At 50.9% G+C, this 27,007-nt stretch overlaps 2 protein-coding genes across 6 annotated transcripts in view; both read left to right on the forward strand.

Moving 5' to 3' along the window:
* The first annotated feature begins 520 nt into the window (after positions 1-520).
* On the forward strand, positions 521-4,931 carry LOC122374189 (suppressor protein SRP40-like). The gene is made up of 5 exons (XM_043352793.1): positions 521-1,036; positions 2,046-2,249; positions 2,963-3,178; positions 3,893-4,096; positions 4,625-4,931. The coding sequence occupies exons 1-5, from the start codon at positions 997-999 to the stop codon at positions 4,729-4,731; spliced, it is 771 nt and encodes a 256-aa protein (XP_043208728.1). The 5' UTR covers positions 521-996; the 3' UTR covers positions 4,732-4,931.
* Positions 4,932-6,058: 1,127 nt separating this feature from the next.
* The window catches only part of LOC122374190 (putative lysozyme-like protein), a 30,037-nt gene continuing 9,088 nt past the window's right edge, over positions 6,059-27,007 (forward strand). The window contains exons 1-2 of one of the 5 annotated variants that reach the window (XM_043352795.1): positions 6,059-6,530; positions 12,847-13,090. In XM_043352795.1, coding sequence (XP_043208730.1) covers positions 13,030-13,090 — 61 coding nt within the window. In that variant the 5' untranslated portion in view covers positions 6,059-6,530; positions 12,847-13,029. Of the gene's footprint in view, positions 6,531-12,832; positions 13,091-13,254; positions 13,370-27,007 lie in introns of those variants that run through there. The other 4 variants (XM_043352797.1, XM_043352796.1, XM_043352794.1 and 1 more) reach the window with 4 other exon arrangements.

A 27,007-nucleotide genomic window follows, 5' to 3' on the forward strand; every position in this document is an offset into this window, starting at 1 on the left:
CAGTAGTACTAACTAAGAATATATGATGATCCTAACTACTGCGTTTTGCATGAGAATCATCTGCAGTCTTTCCGATGCATGGTATCGCCCATATTTTCAACCTGACATCCCACGAATGTCCTTTCGTTAAAATCAGTTACACCTTGACCTAATGTACCTTCCTTTTTCGCACAGTGAAATAACCTGGGAACCCTCTCATCACTTCCATCCCGATCTGCTTCGTGCGTTCCATGACGGTGAGTTGGTAATGGAATAAAGCGTAGCTTTGTCTCTCTCTCTCTCTCTCTCTCTCTCTCTCTCTCTCTCTCTCTCTCTCTCTCTCTCTCTATCTCTCTCTCTCTCTTTTCTGTCTCTCTGTCTCTCTGTCTCTCTGTCTCTGTCTCTGTCTCTGTCTCTGTCTCTCTCTCTCTCTCTCTCTCTCTCTCTCTCTCTCTCTCTCTCTCTCTCTCTTCTCTCTCTCTCTCTCTCTCTCTCTCTCTCTCTCTCTCTCTCTCTCTCTCTCTCTCTCTCTCTCTCTCTCTCTCTCTCTCTCTCTGTCATTTCCCTCTCTCCATCACCTGTTTCACCCCTCTCACAATTTTTCTGTCCTGTCCTCTCCATTTTCATTTCTTTTAAATATCCTGGTCCGGACGAGGGTTACATTACTGTCTTTTTATCATTGAGGCAAATTTCCACATGTCGCGTACGTGCGTCAACAATAAGCGCATTCCCGGTCCTCTATACACTGTATTTTGTTGCTGCCTCTATGCTGTTATCTGGTCCGAATGCTAACGTGTTGAATGGTTCGGTCGGCTTGTGGTCCCTTGTTACAAGTGATTTTGTGTGCGGACAGGTCCGGATGGTTCCGAGGCTGCCACCGTGTCGGAGACCGGTAGCCTCGCAGGGGGCCACCAGTCCGGCGCGCAGTCGGACGCCCAGTCGGACGCCCAGTCCGACGATCTGTCTGACGCCCAGCCCGACGATCAGTCTGGCGCCCAGTCCGCCGTCCTCACGAGGATGATGACGCTGCCAGGACCGGTGGCTATGCCGACGTCTCGTAAGTCTCTCCTTCCCCTCCCTTTCTCTCTCCCTCTACCTTCTTTCTGTTTTGGTCGTTTTCCTGTTTCTCCAACACGCCCTCCTACCTCATCTTACTCCTCTCACAATATTTTTGTTCTGTCGCCAGCCATTTTCAGCTATTCTCGATGTCCCGTCCTGACGAGGGTAACATTACTGTCTTTTTATGATTAAGGCAATGGTGTAGCACACGTTTCCACATGTGGCGTACGTGCATGACCATTAACCCTCGCCGGCACAGGGGGGATGCAACCCCTCCCCTAAGGGTTTTCGCGAATAATTCGTTTTAAAAGCGGTCGATCGCGACGAAACTTTCAGTACCCTCGCATTGATCAATTGACACCTACATTGAAAATTTCATGACCCTGACCCGTATGATCTTTGACCTGTGATCTACTTTCCGAGACCATGTCTGGCCGGAATCGCGATTCGGTGTATGTCGGCTCGCATTAGCCGCGCGTTTGCAAGCTTCTCGTGGTTTCAAACGTTCAAACATGTGATTTGATGTTGCTCCCATACATTGGGGTGGATGTCAAGGTCACCTGAACGTCAGGTCAGGTCATTGACGTTTGGTGACCTCGGTTCAATTTTCGAGTTTTACATGTTTCTAGATTAGTTTTTTACAGGTCTCGATTTTCCCGATTTTTGGGTCATTGACCTGATCTGGAAGGCGAACTGATGACTAGGACCTTAAAATTGGGTATTATCGTCTTCGTCTCGTGACGGGCAGCACGCTCGTTTTTTTCCGCGAAGCTCTAGCTCGATCAGGAGTCAAACGCAGGGGGGGGTCGTACCAACCCCCCTTGTGCCGTCGAAGGACGCAAAATATCCTGTGCCGGCTTGGGTTAAATACGTGTCTGGTGCTCCATACCCAATATTTCAATTCCTACCTCTGTATTGTTTTTTCCGAGTGTTCCTAACTGGCTTACGTGTTGAATGGTTCGGTCGGCTTGTAGTCCCTTGTTACAAGTGATTTTGTGTGCGGACAGGTCCGGATGGTTCCGAGGCTGCCACCGTGTCGGAGACCGGTAGCCTCGCAGGGGGCCACCAGTCCGGCGCGCAGTCGGACGCCCAGTCGGACGCCCAGTCCGACGATCTGTCTGACGCCCAGCCCGTCGATCTGTCTGACGCCCAGTCCGTCGTCCTCACGAGGATGATGACGCTGCAAGGACCGGTGGCTATGCCGACGTCTCGTGAGTCTCCCCTTCCCCTCCCTTTCTCTCTCCTTCTACCTTCTTTCTGTTTTGGTCGTTTTCCTGTTTCTCCAACACGCCCTCCTACCTCATGTTACTCCGCTCACAATAATTCTGTTCTGTCGCCAACATTTTTTTTTTTTTTTATATAAATTTAGCTCGAATGTTTGAATGGACAGATGGACAGAGCCGGAGCCCACGCTGAGCAGAGCTTGTTGCGTAGACCCCGACCCCTACCGTCCGATCGTGCAATTCTGGGTAACGGGAGGATTTAGATGCCAACGTTTAACGTGCCCTTCAAAGCCGGACACGGCCTGTCCCACTCAACCTGGCTGCGGCTGCTTCCACCAACCGCAGACCATCTCAGTCAGGAGTCTCAAATATCGAGCGCCGGAGCGTCTCGAACCCGGGCTCTCACTACCGGGAGTCCAATGCTCTACCAACTGAGCTACGGGACATTTTCAGCTCTTCTTAATGTCCCGGCCCGGACGAGTATAACATTGCTATCTTTTTATGATTAATACAATGGTGTAGCACACATTTCCAACTGTTGCGTACGTCCATGAACATTAAATGCGTTTCCGGTGCTCCGTACCCCATATTTTGTTCCTGTCTCTATATTGTATTTTTCCGAGTGTTTCGAACAGGCTTACGTGTTGAATCGTTCGGTCGGCTCGTGGTCCCTTGTTACAAGTGATTTTGTGTGCGGACAGGTCCGGATGGTTCCGAGGCTGCCACCGTGTCGGAGACCGGTAGCCTCGCAGGGGGCCACCAGTCCGGCGTGCAGTCGGACGCCCAGTCGGACGCCCAGTCGGACGCCCAGTCCGACGATCTGTCTGACGCCCAGCCCGACGATCAGTCTGGCGCCCAGTCCGTCGTCCTCACGAGGATGATGACGCTGCCAGGACCGGTGGCTATGCCGACGTCTCGTAAGTCTCTCCTTCCCCTCCCTTTCTCTCTCCCTCTACCTTCTTTCTGTTTTGGTCGTTTTCCTGTTTCTCCAACACGCCCTCCTACCTCATGTTACTCCGCTCACAATAATTCTGTTCTGTCGCCAACATTTTTTTATATAAATTTAGCTCGAATGTTTGAATGGACGGATTGACAGAGCCGGAGCCCACGCTAAGCAGAGCTTGTTGCGTAGACCCCGACCCCTACCGTCCGATCGTGCAATTCCGGGTAACGGGAGGATTTAGATGCCAAAGTTTAACGTGCCCTTCAAAGCCGGACACGGCCTGTCCCACTCAACTGACTTCAACTGGCTGCGGCTGCTCCTACCAACCGCAGACCATCCCCGTCAGGAGTCTCAAATATCGAGCGCCGGAGCGTCTCGAACCCGGGCTCTCACTACCGGGAGTCCAATGCTCTACCAACTGAGCTACGGGACATTTTCAGCTCTGCTTAATGTCCCGGCCCGGACGAGTATAACATTGCTATCTTTTTATGATTAATACAATGGTGAAGCACACATTTCCAACTGTTGCGTACGTCCATGAACATTAAATGCGTTTCCGGTGCTCCGTACCCCATATTTTGTTCCTGTCTCTATATTGTATTTTTCCGAGTGTTTCGAACAGGCTTACGTGTTGAATGGTTCGGTCGGCTTGTGGTCCCTTGTTACAAGTGATTTTGTGTGCGGACAGGTCCGGATGGTTCCGAGGCTGCCACCGTGTCGGAGACCGGTAGCCTCGCAGGGGGCCACCAGTCCGGCGTGCAGTCGGACGCCCAGTCGGACGCCCAGTCCGACGATCTGTCTGACGCCCAGCCCGACGATCAGTCTGGCGCCCAGTCCGTCGTCCTCACGAGGATGATGACGCTGCAAGGACCGGTGGCTATGCCGACGTCTCGTGAGTTCTCTCTCTCTCTCTCTCTCTCTCTCTCTCTCTCTCTCTCTCTCTCTCTCTCTCTCTCTCTCTCTCTCTCTCTCTCTCTCTGTCTCTGTCTCTGTCTCTGTCTCTGTCTCTGTCTCTGTCTCTGTCTCTGTCTCTGTCTCTGTCTATGTCTCTGTCTCTGTCTCTGTCTCTGTCTCTGTCTCTGTCTCTGTCTCTCTCTCTCTGTCTCTCTCTCTGTCTCTCTCTCTGTCTCTCTCTCTCTCTCTCTCTCTCTCTCTCTCTCTCTTCTCTCTCTTCTCTCTCTCTTCTCTCTCTCTCTCTCTCTCTCTCTCTCTCTCTCTCTCTCTCTCTCTCTCTCTCTCTCTCTCTCTCTCTCTCTCTCTCTCTCTCTCGCATGCTGGCACTATTCATCGACCCGAAAAATATTTTGGTGTCGATGTTGTTCACGTTATGTGCTGGGGAAGCTACAATGCGGAGAGTTCGATGCATATTTTGTTTTTGACGTTTGGTATCCTCAGTTAATTGTTTTTCCTGCTTTTACAGGAGGTCGCCAACCGAAGCCGTCAGCTATGGTGAAGCCCGTTTATCGCAAACCTGAACAAGCTGTGGCTCGTCCGGCTCGTCAGCTATCGCTGAAGAGCCGGACCTAAAACAGCGGACTTGGAAGGATGTAAAGTACCAGGTCCACAATATGATTACGACCCGCCAGAGACGGGCGCTCAGATAGGTGAAAAGGGCTTCACCAGTCCGGCGCCCAGTCCGGTGCCCGGTCCGGCGCCCAGTCCGGCGCCCAGTTCGGCGCCCAGTCCGGCCTTCACCGTTTTTGTGGCAAATACAGCATCTGTCCTTTTTTTCGCTTTTTTGTATCTATGTACGGAAGGTCTCGCCCCGCGCCGTCCGGCCGGTGCTGGATCACACAGACCGGTATTATAGGTAGCACGAAACAAAACCTTGAACTTTTAGAGAAACACCTTAATCCGGGCTTAGATTAACTGACCATTGCATCAAAATGACACACATTTATCACTTAATTGTAATATGTTGCGCAATTATGACCACGTTTATGATAATAAGTGCCCAGCACAGAAGGTCATGAAACCCAAACTGCTGAGTTCCCAATGTCGTGTAGTTGACCTGACCTTGACCCGACCCCTGACTTCAAAATTCAAATTTTGAGTGCTCATCAGACGTGTCTTGTCCCGAGCTTTCTTTTACTGTCTCGCCCGTCTAGCTGCGATTAGTGGTGCTTGAGTTATCGGCTGGGGGTGTTTAACGCCCCCCGGTCCCCAGCATGCGTTGGGTGGAGAGGCACCCAAGCAACTGCCTGGTTTAACCCTCGCCGGAGCCGGACCTATTGGTTTTCTATACATACGCGCCGGCCGAATGGGGTGGGTGCGACCCCCTCGCCGTTTCGCCCCTAATGGAGCTAGCGCGTCGCGGAAAAAAAAACGAGCGTGTGCGCCGTTAGGAGACGCAGAGATTGGTACCCGATTTTAAGGTCCTAGGTCAACCGGTGACCTCTGAGGTCAGGTCAAGTGCCCCAAGAGATGGATTCGGTTTTTGGCGAATAAAAACGCAAAAAAAATATCACAGCCGCGATTTTCACAACATCGTGTTCGCCTTAGTCTGGCGTGTCGAATGAAATGCGGTTGATGTCAGAAGATGCGGCTTGAATCAAAGGTCAGGTATGCCAAGTTTCAGCTCGCCATCGTCAGCGTGTTCGAAACTATCGCGAAAAAAAACTTTTGGGCGGCCTCCCCTTCGGCCGGCGAGGTTTAATATTCGATACCGCTTACCTTATCCGATGACATGTCATCCCGCGAGTATAAATTGTGTGATGTCCCCTGAAATCATGTCTTGTCTGGCAACTCCGCATTCTGTTCTCAGAAACCATGTACTGTATGACGACTCCACACACTGTCCTCTGATCTCGCCTATCTGTATGACGACTCCACACACTGTCCTCTGATCTCGCCTTGTCGCGATTCCCCCTCCCCGCCTCGGCTGAGCGGGCCACGTAACTCCATATGCCGTGAGTACCCCTCCCCCTGCCTGACACCTGAGCGGGCCGCCGCGGTCGTCGCATGGAAAGTTACCGGGTGTGTGGACTGTAAAACTGATAATGATTGGCTGTTTTCGACCAATGGTTTGGGCTGTCTGTCTACTTTTATTTGGCAGCAATGTGGAAGCCTGCACTGAACGACCGTTTTCCAATACAGTTCACTACCAGAGGTTCACCCGTTTGTACCGCCGACCGACCGAATCAGCGTTCGTAACCACCATTAATCACATAAGGTCCTCCGGGCCGGATGGCTGATCCTTTTCAGTCATTTGTTTTTGCTTTTGATTTCGTTTGTGAGAGTCGATACCGTCAAGATTTTGAAGTGCTGTGCTTGTGCGTGATATATCAAGATGGAGGAGGAGCTGAAAATCAGGAGCCGTCTGAGAGGTAAAGCCACCCGTCTGAGTAATGATTTGAGAGAGTACCGAACGTCTCCCAGTGTTGATCAGGATGATCTTGCATATAAGATCCATGTGCTGGAGAAAGTCAGGACTGAGTTGAAGGAGGTACAGGTCATGTTGGATAAAGCAGAGCTGTTTGACGATTCCAACCACGATGATGTCATGTCTGAGGAGCTGTTCAAAGCTTCACGTCTGCTCAGTCGCCTCGAATCTGCCTCAGATAACCCCAGCCCGGCAGATAGGGGTTTTGATGACCAGCAGTTCGACCTGCGCTCGTCGTTGGTGGTCAAGCTGCCTACCTTCGAAGGCGACCTGCTGAAGTGGGCGGAGTTTTGGGAGCTGTTTAAGGTGTCCGTCCACTCCAACAAAAGGTATGCTGACGTGCAAAAGTTTGTACTGCTTAAGTCTCTGCTGGGAAACGTGCCGAAACAGGTCATAGAGGGTATACCCGTGTCGGAAGAGGGATATCGTGCGGCTGTGGATGTTTTGATACGTCGTTATGCCAGAGATGATGTGAGGCGGGACATGCTGTTGAAGCAGCTCCTTGAGCTGCCTGGTGTGTCCAAACATGATGACTTGAACGCTCTGCACCGCCTGATTGACCAACTGACCGCTCGTGTACGAGGCCTGGAGGCTCTCGGGGTGACTTCTGACACTTTCTCCAGCATCCTCTTGCCAGTGGTCAAGGAGAAGCTGCCGGAAGCGTGGCGCCTCGAGTGGGCGCGCGCTCAGACGGCATCGGCGGCGGACTTCAGCGCCTTTCTCGACTTTCTGCAGCGGGAGATGGAGGTCCGCGAGCAGGCTGCAGCAGGACCAGCCAAGACGGCAGCTGATTCACCCAGACCCTCCGGCTACACTGCGGTGAGTGGCCTGGCAGCCAGCCGGGTGATGTCCCCGGCGAGAGCGCAGGGTCTGAAAGCCACCAGATCAGCAGCGCGCGCCGGTGATTGGTTGTGTGTGGCCTGTGGGAGAGCTAAGCATGGCCTTGCTTCCTGTCATGCGTACCGAGCTCAAGATGTTGACACCCGTTGGGAGATCGTTAGAGCTGCCGGTGTGTGTTACCGCTGTTTGGGTCCTCACTTCGCTCGTGACTGCCGGAGCTCGGACTGTCCACGGTGTGGTGGCCCTCACCACTCCAGCCTTCACAGCTTCAGCACCACTGAGGTGCCCCCGCGACCAGCAGCTCAGTTCGTCGGCCGAGCCGAGCCGTCTCCAGGAGCTGACGGACGGCTAAGACCGCCACCTGCAGACCGCCGAGGTGGCCACCAGCCAGCGCACCCAGCACCACCACCACCACCTGTCGGTCAGCAGTCACAGCGCACAGGTTGGTCACCCACCGCTTCCCGCCAAATCGTTGCGACTGCTCAGTCCGGGACTGACGCACTCGTAGGACATGACTCTGTACAAGCGAACGAGCCTGGACGTGTTGGACACGCTATCCCTCCATGTGCGTCTGCAAATGTGGTGCTCGCCACCTCTGCCACCCAGTCGCCTGCCGATGCTGATGTGATGACCGACGCCCTCTGTCTGCCTGATGACCAGGAGACTCAGACAGCTACCGACCGTCCTGACGCCAGTGGAGGTGTCTGCTTCACCCAGACTGCGCTGGTGGAGGTGACTGGACCCCGCGGCACCTGCATGCTCAGGGTTCTGATAGACGGAGGCTCAGACTCGTCCTACATCCGTACCTCGGCCGCTGATCTGCTCGGTCTTCCCACGGTGGGGAGCGGCACCTTCGCCTGCATGGGCTTCCAAGAGCGCGGTGAGGAGCCCCGAGTCTACGAAAAGGTGAGGGTGGCTATGAGGAGTCGTCACGGTGGGGAGGAGCACCTGTTCGACCTGTGGAAAACCGACCGTCTGTGCTCACTGCCAACCCCTGCCCGACCACCTGCCGTGACCTATCAACCGCACCTCCTGCTCGCCGATGACTACCACGGTGGACCTGTGGATATTCTGATCGGTGTTGACCAGATGTATAAGGTGCTGATGTGGAAGCAGATCCCACTGACTGACCGCCTGCGGGCTGTGGAGACCGTATTTGGGTACGTTCTTCATGGCAGAGACGATGCACCAGTCGCCCCTCCCGCAGCGAAGTACGTGCTCCGCTGCAGTCGTCTCCAGATCGACTGCAACAGGCTCTGGAGTATGGAGGCTCTGGGGATTCAAGTTGAAGATGAAGAGCGGAAGCAGCCACCGGAACCGACGTGGAACTCGAAGGAGAACAGGTACGAGATGGGCCTGTTGTGGGCGTCCGACGAGCGTCCCATCACCAACCTCACGTCCACAGCGGCACGCACCGGGCGCATGGAGCAGCGCCTGGCACCAGCCCAGCGCCGGGAGTACAGCGAGCACCTGACCGAGCTGCAGCGAGTCGGCGTGATCGAGACGCCGCCAGACGACGACCGCAGCGGCTTCTACCTACCACACAGAGGCATCTGGCGTAATGGGAAGCTGAGAGTTGTGTACGACGGTTCTGCCAGGGACGCAGCCGGGCGCAGTCTCAACTCCTACCTCGACGCCGGGGAGAACCTGCTGCGCAGCCTGCCAGTGGTGTTGCTGAACTTCAGGCGGGACGTGGTGGCGGCACAGGCTGACATCAGATCGGCCTTTCACCAGGTCTCCGTCTCCGAGGTGGACAGGAAGTATCTGCAGTTTCTGTGGGCCGACCAGCGCCTGCGCTTCAGACGCGTTCCGTTCGGACTCACCTGTTCTCCTTACATGTTACTGCAGACGATCACCACCCACCTGGCCCAGTACCGTACCACAGATCCGCTGCTTTGTGCGAAGCTGGAAGCAGGACTGTATATGGACGATGTGTGCATCTCTTTCGCCTGCAGGGACGAAGCTGACTCGAGCATGAAGAGGACGGCAGAAATCTTCTCGGATGCCGGGATGGACGTCCACAAGCTGCGCATCTCCGGAGACGACACCGGTGCGGCAGCTCCAGTCCTGGGCCTGCGATGGTGCACCAGCTCCGATCGCCTCGCCGTGCGTGTGCCTGCTCTGCCAGTCATCACCACCAAGCGCCAGCTGCTATCGACTCTGTGTAAGCCGTTTGACCCACTTGGCGTGCTGTCACCGTGGCTGGTTACCGGCAGAGCTCTGTTTCAGAAGACCTGGACGCAGCAGCCTCCCCTTGGCTGGGACGAGGAGCTGAGCCCTGACCTGAGAAAGGAGCTGACCGCCTGGTGTGTAGGGGCCGATGACCTTGATGTGTGGTTTCCTCGCACTGTGAAGATATCTGCTGACGTGACATATCACGTGTTCTGCGACGCCTCGAAGCTGGCGTACTGCTGTGCCATCTATGCCGTGTGTGACGGTGATGTCCGTTTGTTGATCGCCAAGTCTCGTCTCGCACCTGCAGCCCCTGCCCTCAGCGTGCCGCGCCTGGAGCTGATGGCGGCTCTCATCGGCTGTCGTCTCATGGACCTCGTCAGAAGTGCGCTGGACCTCACCGAGCCAAGAGTCGTCTACTGGACGGACGCCATGGATGTGCTCTTCTGGTTGGATCAGCGCCGCGCCATGAAGGTATTCGTCCAGAACCGCGTGACCTCCATCCTTCAGTTGACTAGCCGAGACCAGTGGCGTCATGTTCGTGGGCAAGATAACCCGGCGGACCTCGGGACGCGCGGCCTGTCCCTGTCCGAGTTGACTGTGTGTGATGTTTGGTGGCGCGGACCCGACTTCCTCAGGTCTGCGTCTGCTGGACCGCCGCTGCAGCTGCCTGCTGTAGACACCGATCTGCAGCCGTCTTCGGATGCAACCGTGGAGCTGAAACGGGAAAGAGTCGACAAGAAGGTGAGCCTGCTAGCAAGACAGTGTGAGGAGAATGTACCATTCGACGTGACGACCTGCTCTCGTCTCTCACAGGCTGTTGACCGACTGGCGTGGATGCGCCGGTTTGTCTACAACTGTCGCCTGCCGACGCGGGAGCGGATGACCGGACCACTCACACCCGAGGAGAGGAAAAGGAGTCTGAGCTATTGGATCAGAGCTGCTCAGCACCGTACGTACCAGAGAGAGATTGATGCTGTGCGCACTGACCAGTTGCTTCCAACAGGATCACCCCTGGCGAAGCTTCACCCGCAGCTGGATGACGATGGAGTGCTGGAGGCGACTCTCAGGACTGGCGAGCGGCCGGTGCCGATCCTGCCTGACCTCAGCCACATCACGACTCTGATCGTCGACGAAGCGCATCGTAGATGCTTTCATCAGGGAACGCGCGTCACTCTGGCTGTGCTCACAGCCGAGTATGCGGTGAGACGACGGACTGTCCGCCGCGCTGTCGATTCATGCCGCCGATGTAGGCGATACCGGGGTTTACCCTACAGATCGCCAGAGGGCGCTCTGCCGAGCTTCCGGACCCAGCCAGCACGCCCATTCGCCAAGGTCGGCGTGGATTACTTCGGCCCGCTGTTTGTCGACAACAGCGCCACCAAGGTATGGGCGTTGCTCGTTACCTGTGCCACCTCTCGTGCCGTGCACCTTGAGCTGGTTCGTTCCCAGGCGACTGCCGATCTCGTTCTGGCGCTGAGGAGATTCTTCGCGCTTCGAGGAACGCCAGCCGTCGTCTACAGCGACAACGCCAGAACCTTCCGTGCACTGTTAGGTCATCTGCCAAGGTGCGTTACGTGGCGCTTCATCCCGGAGGCCGCTCCCTGGTGGGGCGGGTTCTGGGAGAGAATGGTGGGCGTAACCAAGAAGGCCCTGCGAGTCACTCTGCATTTGTGCCACCTGACTTTCGATGAACTGTCTGCAACACTCTACGAGCTCTCATTTTTTATCAATCTGCGTCCACTCACCCTGGGTGATGGGGAAGACCTACTGACCCCTGCCCACCTACTGTTCGGGGTAACCACCATAGACGGTGTTCTGTGCCCGACGCTGAAAGAGTCCTCTATCAGCAGGGCCTGGCGGCACCAGAAACGGATGTGTAACCAGCTGACCCGGCGTTGGTGCGCCGAGTATCTCAGCGCCCTGCGCTGCTGGAGCACGTCACCTCGCGGTCGGCCGAATCGCACGCCTCACGTCGGTGACGTCGTCCTCGTGCACGGCGAGGGACCGCGCGGCCGGTGGCCGGCAGCTCGGGTGGAGAGACTGCTGGCCGGGCCGGACGGCCACGCGAGAGCCGCCGTCATCCACTTGCGTGGGCGGATGACGCGCCGCCCGATCAGCCGGCTTTTCTTGCTGGAGGCGGCAGCCTGAGCCGCACCTGTGTGATATCTGTCGCCGCGAAGTGCTGCTCTGATCTATGTGCGTCGCGTTTAGTTTCTTTGTGATGTCTGATGCGCTAGACGTTTGGTTTTCGAAATCTATCTCGATTTCGAGTGGGGAGTATGTCGCGATTCCCCCTCCCCGCCTCGGCTGAGCGGGCCACGTAACTCCATATGCCGTGAGTACCCCTCCCCCTGCCTGACACCTGAGCGGGCCGCCGCGGTCGTCGCATGGAAAGTTACCGGGTGTGTGGACTGTAAAACTGATAATGATTGGCTGTTTTCGACCAATGGTTTGGGCTGTCTGTCTACTTTTATTTGGCAGCAATGTGGAAGCCTGCACTGAACGACCGTTTTCCAATACAGTTCACTACCAGAGGTTCACCCGTTTGTACCGCCGACCGACCGAATCAGCGTTCGTAACCACCATTAATCACATAATCCGGCCCGGAGGACCTTATGTGATTAATGGTGGTTACGAACGCTGATTCGGTCGGTCGGCGGTACAAACGGGTGAACCTCTGGTAGTGAACTGTATTGGAAAACGGTCGTTCAGTGCAGGCTTCCACATTGCTGCCAAATAAAAGTAGACAGACAGCCCAAACCATTGGTCGAAAACAGCCAATCATTATCAGTTTTACAGTCCACACACCCGGTAACTTTCCATGCGACGACCGCGGCGGCCCGCTCAGGTGTCAGGCAGGGGGAGGGGTACTCACGGCATATGGAGTTACGTGGCCCGCTCAGCCGAGGCGGGGAGGGGGAATCGCGACACGCCTATTGTCCTCGGATGGTCAACATCACATAACACCAGTTCAAATGGGCCCAAAGCTAACAACAGTCAATACGTAATATCAGATACTGTGCCAATGATTCATATGAAATTAGGAGTCAATCCAACGCAGTCTTCGATGTGTCCTCGAATATGACCTACGTGCGGTGTCCTCATAATTCACACTTTACAAGTATGTGTGTGTGTGTGTGTGTGTGTGTGTGTGTGTGTCCGCCCACCCCACCCAGCCGTGTTTGTCGGGTCCCCCCCCCCCCCTCCGGTCAGGACCGGCAGTGTTTGCCGTCTCTCACCTGCAGCGCACGGGGCGGACGCTGATTGGTCGTTTCCGGCGTCCGTATGAGGGCGAGCGGTGACGTCAGGCCGACTGCGCCGTGTGCCGTGCAGTGTCCGCCGCCGGCGGCGCCGGGCCGGCCCGCGCAGTGGTCGGGGCGGTCGAACGGGGGACGGGCGGTCAGCGGCGGCGCAGCGCGACTGCAGACATGAGGGGACTCAGCGCTACAGTGGCGATCCTGGCGGTAGTCGGCGTAGTTAACTCGCAAGGTGAGCAATCTTTTGACGTCTAAGTAATGAAAGCAATATTTTTAGAAGTAAATACAGCAAAAAAAAAGTTTTTAAACACATATAAGAAATGGCTGAAATTTGCTGACATGCAAGAAGGTGTTCATGGGGAGGGGTGGCGACCTTGAAGTTGCATGCAATGCTTGCCGCCTGTCAGTCTCAGCTGTGACTGTGCTCAGTGGGGACTGTTGAGTCACGCGGGAGGCAGTGGGTGTGTTGGTGGGGATCGCCGCTGTTACCCGACACCTGTGCAATATCTAGGTAAGTGAAGGGGCGGGTAAAGGCGAGAGCAGTGCAGGAACCCAAACAAACGACAAGGGGATCTAGTGGCTTGTCCTCCGTGCCCCCATTCATAAGCAGCGGAACGCGGGGGGCATCGGGGCACCGTGCCCCCCTTTGATTTTGGCATTTTAACATTAGGATTAGCCCTATGGGCGTTGCATGGAAAGAATGGGACCAAAAGTAGACAGTGCCCCCCCCCCCTTAATTGAAGGTGTTCTGCCGCCACTGACACTGGACCTTGCATGCGGGTTGCGAGTTTGCGGGTTTTGAGTTTGCGGGCATAATACTAATTCATAAAGTGATTAGACAGTATAACCCATATGGTAACTTCATGAATACAGTGAAGCCGGTACACCTTCAGAAAGTTACATATAGTCGCAATAGCAGCGCAACGAACCAAATTCGACTCCAACGAAACACCCGCAAACCTCGCAGAAATCGCAGACCTCGCAGCGAGGAAAATCGAAAGTTGACTGATAACTTTTGGAATACGATGCAAGGTGGCTCGCAAGCTAAAACATGGGCAGACTCGCTTGTTAGTTGGTAGCGTGGGTCACTCAGCTTAGATTGTATTGTATTATAAGATTTTGAAGAAACCTAAAAACTCGCAACTCGCATGCGAGGTTCAGTGTGGGGCGGCCTAAAAACAGCATAAGTTACGAAATCTGTCCAAAACGTCAATTTTTCCGATGAAAGTGCCATTACGGGTGCACGTTGCCCATGCTATCCTTTGCATCGCACACCATTCGATAGCCCCTTCAATTCTCTTCAAGGCGATGCTTTCCCCGTGCCGATCGGGCGCACGGTTAACGAGAATAGCACAGGGACCGGACCCGTGTCGGCCAAATTTAGCCATTTTCACCCGATTTCGCATGCCGATATACATGTAAGTCTATGACGCGAATTTGCACTTTTTGGGTACGCGCCACGCGCTTACTGTCAACCTGATCGAGCTGAGACCCTTCAAAGGCACCCTGCGTATCCCTGATTTATAAAATGTGCAAATTTCAGCACGCTAGGTGCAACAGTCTGGCCTGTACCCCGCGCTAAGTAACACCATGTCGGGACCTACAGACCAACAGACTGATGGTGTCAGAGTCCAGCCCAAATCCCGATCTGCTGGGCGCGGTGGGATCCGATTTGGGTGGAGCTGGCCCGGCACAGCACAGAGGCCACCCCATCGCATTCATCCCGCCGTGTGTGTGTGTGTGTGGGAGGGGGGGGGCACTGGGGTGTCGGGAACACCATGCCGGTATTCAGGCCCTTTGATCCGCCCAAGGCCAGGCAGTACCGTGATATACCCCTCGGAAACCTTACGCGCCGTGGGGTGGGGGCTCAGCGACAGGTGGAAAATCCAAACCGGCCGGCTAAAACCGGGATGCCGTGTTTCTGCGTTTAAAGTGCTCCACTCAGGCTCAGCGCTCCCGCCACTCGGTCTCACTTGGTCTTCATTGCACCGCTTGGCTTCCACGTCACTCGGTATGCCTATGCCTATAACAAATAATATGCCTATACCTATAACAAATAACACCCATGACCCAGGACACTTTTGTATAGCTCATAACTGACTGATTCAGCAGACACGCCGCACGCATAACCTACCGATCACGGTGCGCCGAGCGAAATGTATCGACCGCTCGTCATTGAACTGTTTACCCGCCGCCTGTCATTCACAGCCGCTGCGCTGTCCTGCAGCCAATAGCCATACAGCCGCTGCGCTGTCCTGCAGCCAGTAGCCATACAGCCGCTGCGCTGTCCCGCAGCCAATAGCCATACAAAACAGGTTTTTACAGTTGACACATTTGTATTTCTAATCTTTGGTTATGCGCTTCTGTGTGGTTTGAATTATTCTATGTACTTGTATCGTTGAAAAGCACATAAACAAATAATAAACATCTAATAGAATCAGTATAATGATTACTACTCGCCGATGACCACTGTACAGTCTGTCTTAAAGTTCCGCGCAAAGTGACCGTGGATCCATCAAGCCTGACCGAGGAAGGGCCTGCTATAATTTGAAAGTCACCGAACCAATTAACCTGGGGAATGGACGAGGATGTCAATTGCTTCGGTGACTCAAATTTAGCAGACCCTTCCTCGGTTAGGCTTGATGGATCCACCGTTACTTTGCGCGGTACTTGTAAGACAGACTGTACTCCGCCCCCCCCCCCGATTACTTCAACCTTCAACTATTCATGCCTTTTGAAGTTATTGATATAAAATGGGTTACTGTATCTATAGATTGTCTCCGTAGCTTATGTGACGCAATGTCTACTACATATACTACGTATACTACATATAGTCATCGTCACGCCACAAAGTGTCGTGGTAATAATTTAAATTGTTTTCATAAAGTACGTTACCTAATTGCACTGCGTGCACTCAAGTGATGTATTTGCGTTTCATCGAAGCAAAATCAATAGCAAACGTTTGAAATTAACCCGCGCCCCACTGGGGTCTCCGTATAACACGCCCTACTGGGGGGGGGGGCTCTCCATAGCCCCCCTCCTAACTCCGAAACTACTGGGCCGATCGTCAAAATTTAAACGGCGTCTGATAGCCCCGGAAAAACTGTCGAACGAAACCTAATTTTATTGACCTCGAGGTCACCGATGACGTCACAGGTCAGGTCAAAGTAAAAATTATTAGCATTTTGGCTTGTTCCCATTTTGGGCTCGGGCCGCCGTCTTACAAGTCAGATCAGGCTCATGTTTGGTTTACACACTCGTGAACAGATGCTCTAGATACCTTGAGGGTACCAAACTTGTACTTTGATTTTCAGGTCAGGGCCAGGTCATCACAGGTCACGAAAATATTATATCATGCGTCGGTCACGTGACACATGTTTTATGGTCCATTTAGGCCAGGGGTCGGCAAATGGTGGGGCATGCCCCCTTTGGGGGTAATGGAGCCCTTTCGGTGGGGGTAATGAGGGATTCTGAGAAAGCCTATCCTTTTAGAGTTTGTAGCTGCAGTGATGGAGTCATCGTGACTGTTGCATCCCAGGGTTCAAAGATTAGCCCAGGCCAAAGGCACAGCACACATTGATTAGATACCAATTTTCACGTACGGGGACCCGCAGTTGCTTCTGTACAGTGTGTCTAAAAAGAATGTACCGTCGCCACTACGTGGCGCTGGTGTCGCGAGCCGGTAGTTGGCTGAATCCGCACCAGACCACACATTCCCAAGCGCTAGGTGACAGCTGCGCAGCGGCCGGTAGTAGCGTAAGCCCGAACCTTCGTGACACGACCCCGGGGGGGGGGGGGAGGGAGGGGAGCGGGCGGGGCAGCGCGTGTAGGGTGGGGTGCTCCAGCAAGCTGGCAGTTGTCGCGGCCAAAGGTCAAGGGGTCACACACCAAGCGAACGGACGCTGATATGGGTTCGTGGGGATCATAAACTTGTGTGTGGTAGGTGCGTCTTGCGATGCACGCGTGATACGCAAAAGGATTCAGGGGAGAGCTGAAGAAAAACACCTGGTCAACTACGGCGAATAATAGTGCTGAAAAATGGAAAGTATGGGTCAATGCAAGCCTTCATGACTATAAACAACTTTCTGAGGACGCAAAGGCCAGCATTGAATAACGATATCCGGATCGAAATTAGCAATGATTTACCTATAATTAAATGCCGAACTAATAGCGCTGCAAAACCCTCCTAGTAAATTGTCAAGTCGGATTATACCCACTTGAATTAAACTATCCTAAATAAAATTGTTAATTAACTTTCTAACACTGACGTTCTTTATCATACGATAAGTATGGGGTTAACCAAGATTCAGCATCTTCCGCGTTCAAACAATCACCTGTAAGGCTAGAACATTAATGGCCAGGTAAAAACATGGTCGGGATTTGATTAACCGGATTATAAGTCGATTTTTTTAGTCGGGATTTGATAAGTCGGATTTTTTTACGCCAACCGCATTTTTAAGTCAAGTCAGGTCACTGATCTATGACGTCATAAATGAGCAGTCCTAAAATGAACTGTGTGAAACTGTCCTAAACTGCCCTCAACATTTTAGGACTGTGTGCACAGTCCTAAAATGTTCCAACTTCGCAACACCCTCAGTGCAGAGCTTTCATAGGGAGATGAAACTTACAGGATCTTATAGTATGATCGAGAGGTCTCACAACTTGTATAAATGTATATCTCGGATTTTCTGAAGGGTCGCCTGAGATCAGGTCAGTCTCTCACCATTAAAAGTCAGGGGAATATGGAAATTGCTAGTTTGGTCCGGAAATGATATACAACTATCTCAAATTCTCAAGCACACGGAATCGTGATTTCATGCGCTCCTTGCAAGGTCCGATGCTTCAATTTTACTTTGTTGATTTTGCGTGACGTCATTTATCACGTAACTAAGGCTATCAGTTTTTCGTCAATAATTCCCGATCAACTAAAGCTACCGAGTCGATAAAGCCACTAATGGACATGAAAAGACCTACCGAATCGATTGATATGCAATATGACCTCCTTTGACCAGCTTCGTGACCTGACGGGCTGTGACCTGACCTTGACCCGAGGTTAACACCTTAACTCTCGCCCGTATTAGTGTTTCCAGCCGCAAACGTATAAGGGGGGGTCCGTTGGACCCCCCTTGCCGTTTCGCCCCTGATCGAGCTAGAGCTTCGCGGAAAAAAAACAAGCGTGTTGGCCGTGACGAGAGGAAGTCGATGATACCCAATTTTAAGGTCCTAGGTCATCGGTTGACTTTCCAGGTCAGGTCAATCACCCAAAAGTCGGGAAAATCGGGACCAGTTAGAAAGTCGTAAAGCGTGGCTGCTACGGGGTTTTCGGGGTGCTGATCACGAATATCATGTTAGTTTTGATCACAGATGATGTCTTCATGCATTTAGGCCAGGTCGGGTCAGGTCAGGTCAGGTCAACCAGTAAGGGTATTCGTAGTAGGTGGCAACCGCCTCTGACAGCTTCACAACATGTTACGAGGGCACCAAAAGTTCTTCGTAAATGTTCATATGGCTGCTAAATTCGAATACAGCCCCTAAAACTGGCCTAGAAACAAGTAAAACTCGAAAAAGTGAACCGAGGTCATCAAAGGTCAATGACCTGACCTGACTTTACGGTGACCTTGACACCCACACTAATGCATGGAAGCAACATCATATCCCATGTTTGAACGCTTAAAACCACAAAAAGACTGCAAACGCGCCGCTAATGCGAGCCGACATACGCCGAATCGCGATTCCGGCCAAACATGGTCTCGAAAAGTAGGTCACAGGTCAAAGGTCATTAAGGTCAGGGTCATGACAATTTCAGGGTGGGTGTAAAATTGATAACCGCGAGGGTACTGAAAGTTTCGTCGCGATCGGCCGCTTTTTACGCGAGTTATTCACGAAAAACCGAGGGAGGGGGTCCGTTCGACCCCCCCCCTCTATACGGGCGAGGGTTAAGTTGATCTCACCCGAAGAAAAAGTATACCATTCGACACGCCTGAGCTAGACAAACACGATGCTGCTAAAATCGCGGATCTGCGATCATTTTTAGCGAAGTTATTTACCAAAAACCGAACCTGTGCCTTGGGCCACTTGACCTGACCTCCGAAGTCATCGGCTGACCCTGGTCCTTAAATCGGAGACCAATCGCTGCATTTCGTAACGACGCACACGATCGTTTCTTTCGTGAGGCTCTAGCTCAATTAGGGGCGAATCGGCGAAGGGGGTTGTTTCCTCACTTTCAACCCCCAACGTCCCCTCGGTATTCAGAAAACCTGAAGGTCCGGTGAGGGTTAAAACGTTTCTCCTGAACGAGGAAGAAATGTAAAAGTCAAAGCTCTATAGACGTCCTGTAAAAGTGGCCATAATCATAAATTCGTTAGAAATAAGATGCTTTTTAAACGACTTCCTCATATAAAATCGGGTGCTGGGACCAATCTTATAAACGCTTTAGAATGGACAGGGCGTCATTGGCTTAAGTTTGGGTGCAGAAAACGGCTATTACCTAAATGCAAAATGGTTTTCATGCATTTCAGTCAATTGTATATAGTCGGTCCCAGTGGCCGAGCTAAAAAAAATCGGTAGTGTTTTGCATCTTTTACGCCCTAAGAAACTACACCATCTATCGAAGTGGGCGGGCTTATTTGAATGGGAGGGCGCATTATGCACGAATCGTGTGCTTTCGTTTATTTTGGACTGTATTTTACCACATCCACTGCTGGTATCACTATTAATATTATCTAATGCCGTGAATACGACAGCATTCCATTTATAAGATTGGGCCAATGGAGTCGCGCCCCGCGAGCTCGGTTTTCCGCTCGGCCGCTACAGGCCAGGAAGTCGGGCTTCGCCTGAGGGCAGGACAAAGGTCAGCGAGGGAGCGCGGGGTCAGCCAGGTATCGCCAAGTGCCGAGCGGATGCCGCTCCCTCCCCTCTCTTCCCCTCTGCTCCCCTCCCCACCTCGGTATAGATGGGGAGGGACCGAACAGCCAATGACATGCGAGCGGTCAAGGCCACTCGCGCGGCAGCGACCCTGGCGGCCGGGTGCCGCAACTGGGATTCAGCCAAGTTACCGATTCGCCTCCTGTGGGAGAGCCAAACCAGGGGACATACTTTTTAGATATACTGTACACGAACCCTAACTCTAGCCGTCTGTCCTGTCCAGTAACGACCGATAACATTGATATCGACTGTCGGTCCGTGTAAAAGAGCAGCTGAGGTTTTCTGTGCGTGCCCTCTGACAGCTTTTCGTTGTTCCCTGTGAGGGTGCTGGGACAATTTACTCAGGGTCGCTGTACAGTAGCAACTGCGGGTCCCCGTACCTGCTCGCCTCACCATCTCACCCCTCCGTACAGTCGTACAAAAGCAGCTGCAACTTTTAACCGTCGCCCGTGTGTTGGCGTTTCAACAGCCGCTAACGTTAGGGGGAGGAGTCGATCGGACCCCCGCGGCCTCTCGGACTCTGATATGGAGCTGTGCATAAAAAAGACGAGCGTGCTACCCGTGACAATAGGAAGCCGCTCCTGCCCATTTTTAAGGTTCTTGGTCATTCCGTCTCATTCAAGAGGGCAATGACAAGTGTCGAGAAAATCGGGACCCGCTATAACTTCTTGAAGTGAGATTTTATGGCTCAAGATGATCTCCAGATAAAGCTCATAAGCCAACGGTCATTATGGGTCCAGAGGCCAGTTTTACCAACAGAAAAATAGCCGCCTGCCGGAATTTTTGCCTAAAGATCGTTTCACATATGGAGCGTAAACGGTAAAGCCCTGTCCGCTTACGAGCCCATCGCGTTTGCGCTCCGTATGTGAAGCGGTCTTGAGGAAAAAATTCCGGCAGGCGGTTATTTTTCTGTTGGTATAACTGGTCTCAGGTCATGATATTTTCCGGGCTGGTAAAAAAAAAAAATGATGGGTTCGAGGGTACAATTTGGTCGTGATCCAATGCCTTTTTACGTGAGCTTTTAACGAAAAACCACCCGCCGCCCCTATACGTACAAGGGTTAAATGGGATATAGCATAGGCGGCGGAACGGGGAGGGCACCGGGGCACCGTGCACCCTTTGATTTTTGCATTTTAACATTAGCCCAATGGGCGTTGCATGGAAAGAATGGGACCAAAAGTCGGCAGTGCCCCCCCCCCCTTAATTGAAGGTGTTCCGCCGCTACTGGGATATAGGTATTAATGTTTTGTGGAGGAAGTGTCATGTTTTAAATTTGATGCATTGGAAATGCACAAATACCCAAAGAGTTCCAGGACGGTATGGAATTTCAGTAAACTTGGTTGTGTCAGCAATGGGGTCTGGTAGGTGGGGGTAATGGCCATGCCTGGCGCCCAAAAAGGGGGCACGACCCCGAATGACCTGCCGACCACTGATTTAGGCCATAAATTTCGAATTTGATGTCTTCTGTGTCATTCGAGGTCATTTTGAGTCGAATTTAGCTTAGGTCAGGTCACTTTCAGGTCAAAAAAGGTCAAATTTTGAAGTTATAATTTTTCAACAAAAAAGGTGTCTATTGGATGCAGTTTGAGCTCAGGAACAAGATGACGCCGTTTATATTGGTGTACGATGTCAAATACGAACTGAAATATTGATTTGAAAAATTAATAATTAAGAATTTTTTTGCAATAATGCGTATAACTTGGCCATTTTTGAAGCTATTTAGCTAAAACTTGCTAGAGTTTGTCAAAATCATGCGTTCTGTCACATATGTTCCGTTTTTTTCGAAAAGTCAAAAACTTTTTGAAAAAATAAAAAAATATAAATTTTGAATATTATTATATAACATTTTCGACATTTTCACAATTTTGAAAATCCGAGATAGCAGTTTGATAGCGCGGTCAATTCTGAGTCCTTTCGTGCAAAGAAATTGGATCTAGCTTAAAAACTGAGCTCTTTGGAGCGATTGTCGTGGTTCAATGTTTTGCGTCGAAATCGGACGAACATGACGTCACTCTGACGTCATTTCCGGCCGACCTATGGTAGCTACGAAGTTCACATTATGACACAAGGTGTCAAATTGATGCAGCCGAAGGTACTGAAAGTTTGGCGTCGATCCATCAAGCGGTTTGGAAGTTATTGCAGAAAAAACGGGAGGGGGCTATAAATAGCCCCCCCCCCCCAGTGGGACGCAGGTTAACCCGCGCACCGACGGGGGTCTGCGCCAACTTAGTACCGACGGGGGGGGGGCGGATGACCGCCCCCCCCCCCTGAGATCTCGAGAACGAAGCAAGATAGCGACGAGCGGTAAACGGCATCGGATACGTACGGACAAGGTCTACAATTTTTACTAAGGTCATTTTCAGGTCAGGTCAAAGATGACGTCACAGGGGTCGAAAAAGTCAAAATGGCGGCGCTAGATATGGAGAGGGTTTTTCTCGAATAACTTTCGAAGTAGTCAAGATAGGAACAAACTAAGGGCATCATCGTGATCCTCTCGTCAATCCGCATCGAATGATACATATGTTGACCTCGAAAGGTCAAGGTCAAAGGTTGACCTCAGGTCACGTGACCTCGAGGTCATCATGTATATCATTCGATGCGTCTTGAAGAGCTGAACACAATGAGACCATCCGCGCGGCTGTATCTTGTTCCTGTAAGGAGTTATTGGCAAAAAACCTTTGGTGACCTTTGATGACGTCACATGACCTTACAGCTGCCCAACAGCAAAACAGACCTCAAGGTAGTGAAGGTTGATCGTATGTGAAGTCATGTATGGTATATGGGGCCATTCCGACCCGTTTTAGTGGTAAAAACAGGGAGTTGATTTTTCCCCCATTGACTTATAATGGGGAGGTCGCGAAATTGACCTGACCTTAGGTCACCGACATCAAAATTCCGAGATATACAAATTGTAGCTACTAATGACCTAATAACATCCTGCGACTTTCAAAGGCCTCGGACATCTACTGTAGCTCTGGCACGGTGACAAATTTGCAAAAAAGTGACTTGAGGTTGGGTCATTCAAAGTGACCTGGTGACCTGACCTTAAAAGTTAGGAGGTTCAAACTTGCACACCATGTGTAAAATTGATGAGAGAATAGTCATACCAAATTTCGCGGCGCTACGCGCCGCGGTTTTCCCGCTATCCGCGAAAAACCTCAGGGGGGGGCGGATATCCGCCCCCCCCGTCGGTGCGCGGGTTAAATTCCTGTAGTACACGCTTTCAAACTAAACGTTGAAGACCCGAGTAGGTAAGTGCAAACGTCGTACGTATCCTATAAATGGCTAAATCTTGAATGGAAGCCTGGTTTGGTGAGATTTCTATTGTTTTTACTTACGCATAACTTTTCAGATATTGTTTGCGCAGTTGTTCATATTTCGCAAAATATAGACTCCCTTTGAATAAATATACGGACAAAGGGAACAATAATACCTAATGGCCATAGTTCTGTAACAAAAAAAAAAAAACTTGTACAGTTGACTACAGAACGGTTCCACTTTTCACTGGCAATCAAGTGCCTGAAGTGGTAGGCTGTGCCGCACCACACGGGTTGAGTGATAGTTAACCCGCGCTCTGGTGGGGGGCTATTTTTTGCCCCCCCCCCCTCCAGACTTTTCGATATATCTCCAGAACCGCTGCGCCGATCGTCACCAAACTTTCAGTGCCCTCCCGGGCATCAATTTTACACATAGTGACCAAATTTTTTTTACAAAGGCTATGATAGATTGGCGGCAAATGACGTCAGAATGACGTCATGTTCTGCCGTTTTCGACCCATAAAAAGGTTTCGCGGGAAGAGCTGTCAGGCCTATGGCTTTGAAGATACAGAAAAACATTTAAGACATAAAAGGTGTAGAATTACCACGGCTACAAAACTTTTATCTCGCAATTTTAACTTTTTTGAATTTGGATCCCCGAAATTAAAAAAGAAAATATTTGTTTAAGTATTATTGCCTAAAAATCACCAAAGTTTTAAGATTTTCGATAAAAACGGAATAGGTAAGTATAGGGGAGTCTCGGGAGGTATGGGCCCCCAGGAGGTATGGGCCATTCTTGCGTATTTTTACACATTTGACCGCGTAAATTGGTAGCAGCCATTTCGTTATACAACCCACGTGATTTTCAAAATCTTCCTCAGTCTTTTTTGGCAATAAGCGGTGATAAAGCGTTTTTGCCCGAGTAAGATACGGTACATACAGAAAATTCGTGATAAATTTGAACCAGGCTTGTTTTATGATGCCAGACCATCACTAACACAAAGTTAAAAGTATGCAAATTAAGACTGGATAGACAAATTGAAGCTTTCTTGCAAGATTATGAGCTGAGATGCTATGCACATTCTGGCGTCCTAACCGGGAGGCTCGGGCCACCCACCCCCGTTGATCCTTAATCAATAAAATGATGCTTTCATTGAATGTCCTCTTCAATAAGTTTAATTTTTTTGGCGCGCAAGGTCGAAAGTTTAACTACAAATTTTATTCGAACAGAAAAATATGATATATCTTATTTCGTGGAGCATGATTGAGTTTACCAAAATACATATGCGCCCAAATGACCACCAGAAGTAAGCTGTTGGCCGCCTTTGCGGTTCTAGGCTCTAAAAGAGATCAAGGTTGATACCAGCTACGAGTATTATTCTCATTGTCGAGAAAATAATCTGAAACATGGCACCGGCCCATACCTCCCGGGCCATGGCACTTACCTCCCGGTGTATTTTGATGGATCGAAAAAGCGCATGATTTATTTAAGCTATCTCGAGATGAAATAGTTGATCCCAGATGACTTATATCAGTCACACCTTGCTGGCGAAAGGCAATTTCACGTAGGTACACAGAGTGAAAAACCGGGTCTAGCGACTGCCCACTGGAAGAAAATTGCCTTTTCTCAAGACCGACCCATAGGTACCTCCCGGGTCTCCCCTATAGATAGCCCTTACCGACTTCTATTCACATTCCAAATTTCAGATCGATACCTCTTTTTTGGCCAAGCTATAGCGAAAAAAGCTGTTCAAAATTGATAACGTCAAATTTTCAAACTCAATTTTTAGGAATTCTAGACCACGTAGCGCAAAACAAAGACCACCATTAGACTCACAATGACGAGTTGCATTGAAACGATATCCATTTTATGCAAAAATATCAACTTTGAAATTTGACCTTTTTGGACCTGACATTGACCTGAACTCCACCAGGAAGTGACCTGAACCGTTCCTTATGGTCTTATAACCAGCACCATTGAGTTTGAAATGAAAAATTGGCCATAAAACATGCATCACACAGCCCTAGTAGAATTGGGTTCACGTGCTGACCCTTGGTGACCTGACCTGTGACCTGACCTGGTATTACCAGTGACCTCTAATAGCAACATATGTACTAAGCAACTGACGCCCTATCGCTGATTTTCGATAAAATGTGTTTTACTCGATGTTATAGCGCATTCCCTAGAAGACCCGTGACCAGCAAAACATTTTATCTTTGACCTGACCTCTGACGTCGTCGGTGATCCTGAGGTCAATGAAATTAGATTTCTTTTGACAAATTTGATAGGGCTTCCGAACGCCGTTTGAGTCTTGTGGATCCATCCAATAGTTTCGGAGATACGAGGGGGGTGGCAAAAAATAGCCCCCCCCCCCACACACACACACCAGGTAGCGTTATAACCAGACCCCACCAGGGTGCGGGTTAAATTCTGTGACCCAATGCTCACCAAAGACACCCTTCATTGCGTGATAACCGGAACAGCCTATAGCATTTCGGTCAACTGATAGCTTGTGAGGAGGGGATCATCATTTTGCAGTCAACTATACAAAAAGGAAAGCATTTAATGTGGATGCACCCATCGGCACGCGCTGTTTTATGCTTATAAATTTGACTGTCAGTGAGAAGTAGTAGGTACGGCAAATACGAGCATCCGTCTTGGTTTTGTGACCGTTCCGCTTCCGTCGGAACTGCCCTTTCTGACTGAATAGTCACAGAATTGGCACTTCACACTTGACAGTCACATCCGGGTTGGACGTTATCGGTCATCGATAAGCACCTGTCCTATCGACGCTCACGCTTTCCCGAAACTACGATGCATCATGATGCAGTACTCCCGGAAGATGTCAATCATGACTATGACACGTCGAGTAAATACCGCCTGACTGCATCTCAGGATTGTGGCGCACCTGGGGCTAGACCGAACTGAATTCAACCAGCACATACCATATCCCGCGCGGGGCTGGGGTCTCCAGCCGAACGCGCGGGGCTGGGGGGGGGGTAAATTTTACCCCCCCCCCTGTTATCTCCCGAACTAATGGTCCGATTTGGAAAATTCAAACGCCAATCGAAAGCTCTCATCACGAACTACTAAAAACATGTACTTAATTTAAAGTTTGAGGTCAAGGTCAAGGTCAGGTCAAGGGTACAAATTGCAAGTTTCTACAGTATCGGCCTTGCACCGTAGTTGCCGAAGAATGGAGTCATGGACTGAGACTGATCGCCCAAAACCTGTTCTTAGGCTACCAAGACAATATTCGTTGCATACAATATCATTCAGAGGTCAAGGTCAAGGTCAGGTCAGGTCAGGTCAGGTCACCAAAAAACAAAATATAGAAAAGGGCATGTGCGACACATGTTTTATGGGTCATTTTACTCATAGAATTCAATAGGCACACTCAATAAGTGATATGGACCACCTCTGGATGAATTTCAGGTCGAGGTCAGGTCAAGGTCAGGTCAAGTGAGGTCAAATTTTGAAGTTGGTTGTTAAGGCCTAAAAAGGTGTCTATCTGATGCAGTTTTTCACGGCGAATCGAATGGTGCTATTTTTGTTTCCGTACGAGGTCTAGAACTTCCAAAAAAGTCATTTTTCAAAAATTTTGTGTGTCGTGACGTCATAAAATTTTGAATAACTCCCACATTTTTGAACCGATTCTTCTAAAATTTGGTATGTAGGTGCACATAGACCACTTCTCTGACATATATTCCGTTTTTTTCGATAAACTAAAAATTTTGGATTTTATAATGATTTTCCCAAAAAAGTCAGTTTTTTGGAAAAAATTTAGGCCAAAATCCAAAATTTTCAAAAAACCGAGATAGCCATTTGATAGACAAAGTAAAATTACGTATAACCTTTTTGTTACGTCTTGATTCCTTTAAAAATGAAGATGTTAGCGGCGTTTGAACTTTTGCCGTTTTTGAGGCGAAAATGGCGAACATGACGTCACTAAAACGTCAATTTCTCA

Source organism: Amphibalanus amphitrite, unplaced genomic scaffold (genome assembly GCF_019059575.1).
Source record: "Amphibalanus amphitrite isolate SeventyFive unplaced genomic scaffold, NRLGWU_Aamphi_draft 001617F_arrow, whole genome shotgun sequence".
NCBI lineage: Eukaryota > Metazoa > Arthropoda > Thecostraca > Balanomorpha > Balanidae > Amphibalanus > Amphibalanus amphitrite.

What these genes read in the sequence shown, in the direction of transcription:
- LOC122374189 (XM_043352793.1), top strand. Translation starts at nt 997, where the DNA reads ATGATGACGCTGCCAGGACCGGTGGCTATGCCGACGTCTC. An exon ending in GGTGGCTATGCCGACGTCTC is followed by an intron (nt 1,037 to 2,045) that starts GTAAGTCTCTCC and finishes GTGTGCGGACAG; the next exon opens with GTCCGGATGGTTCCGAGGCT. An exon ending in GGTGGCTATGCCGACGTCTC is followed by an intron (nt 2,250 to 2,962) that starts GTGAGTCTCCCC and finishes GTGTGCGGACAG; the next exon opens with GTCCGGATGGTTCCGAGGCT.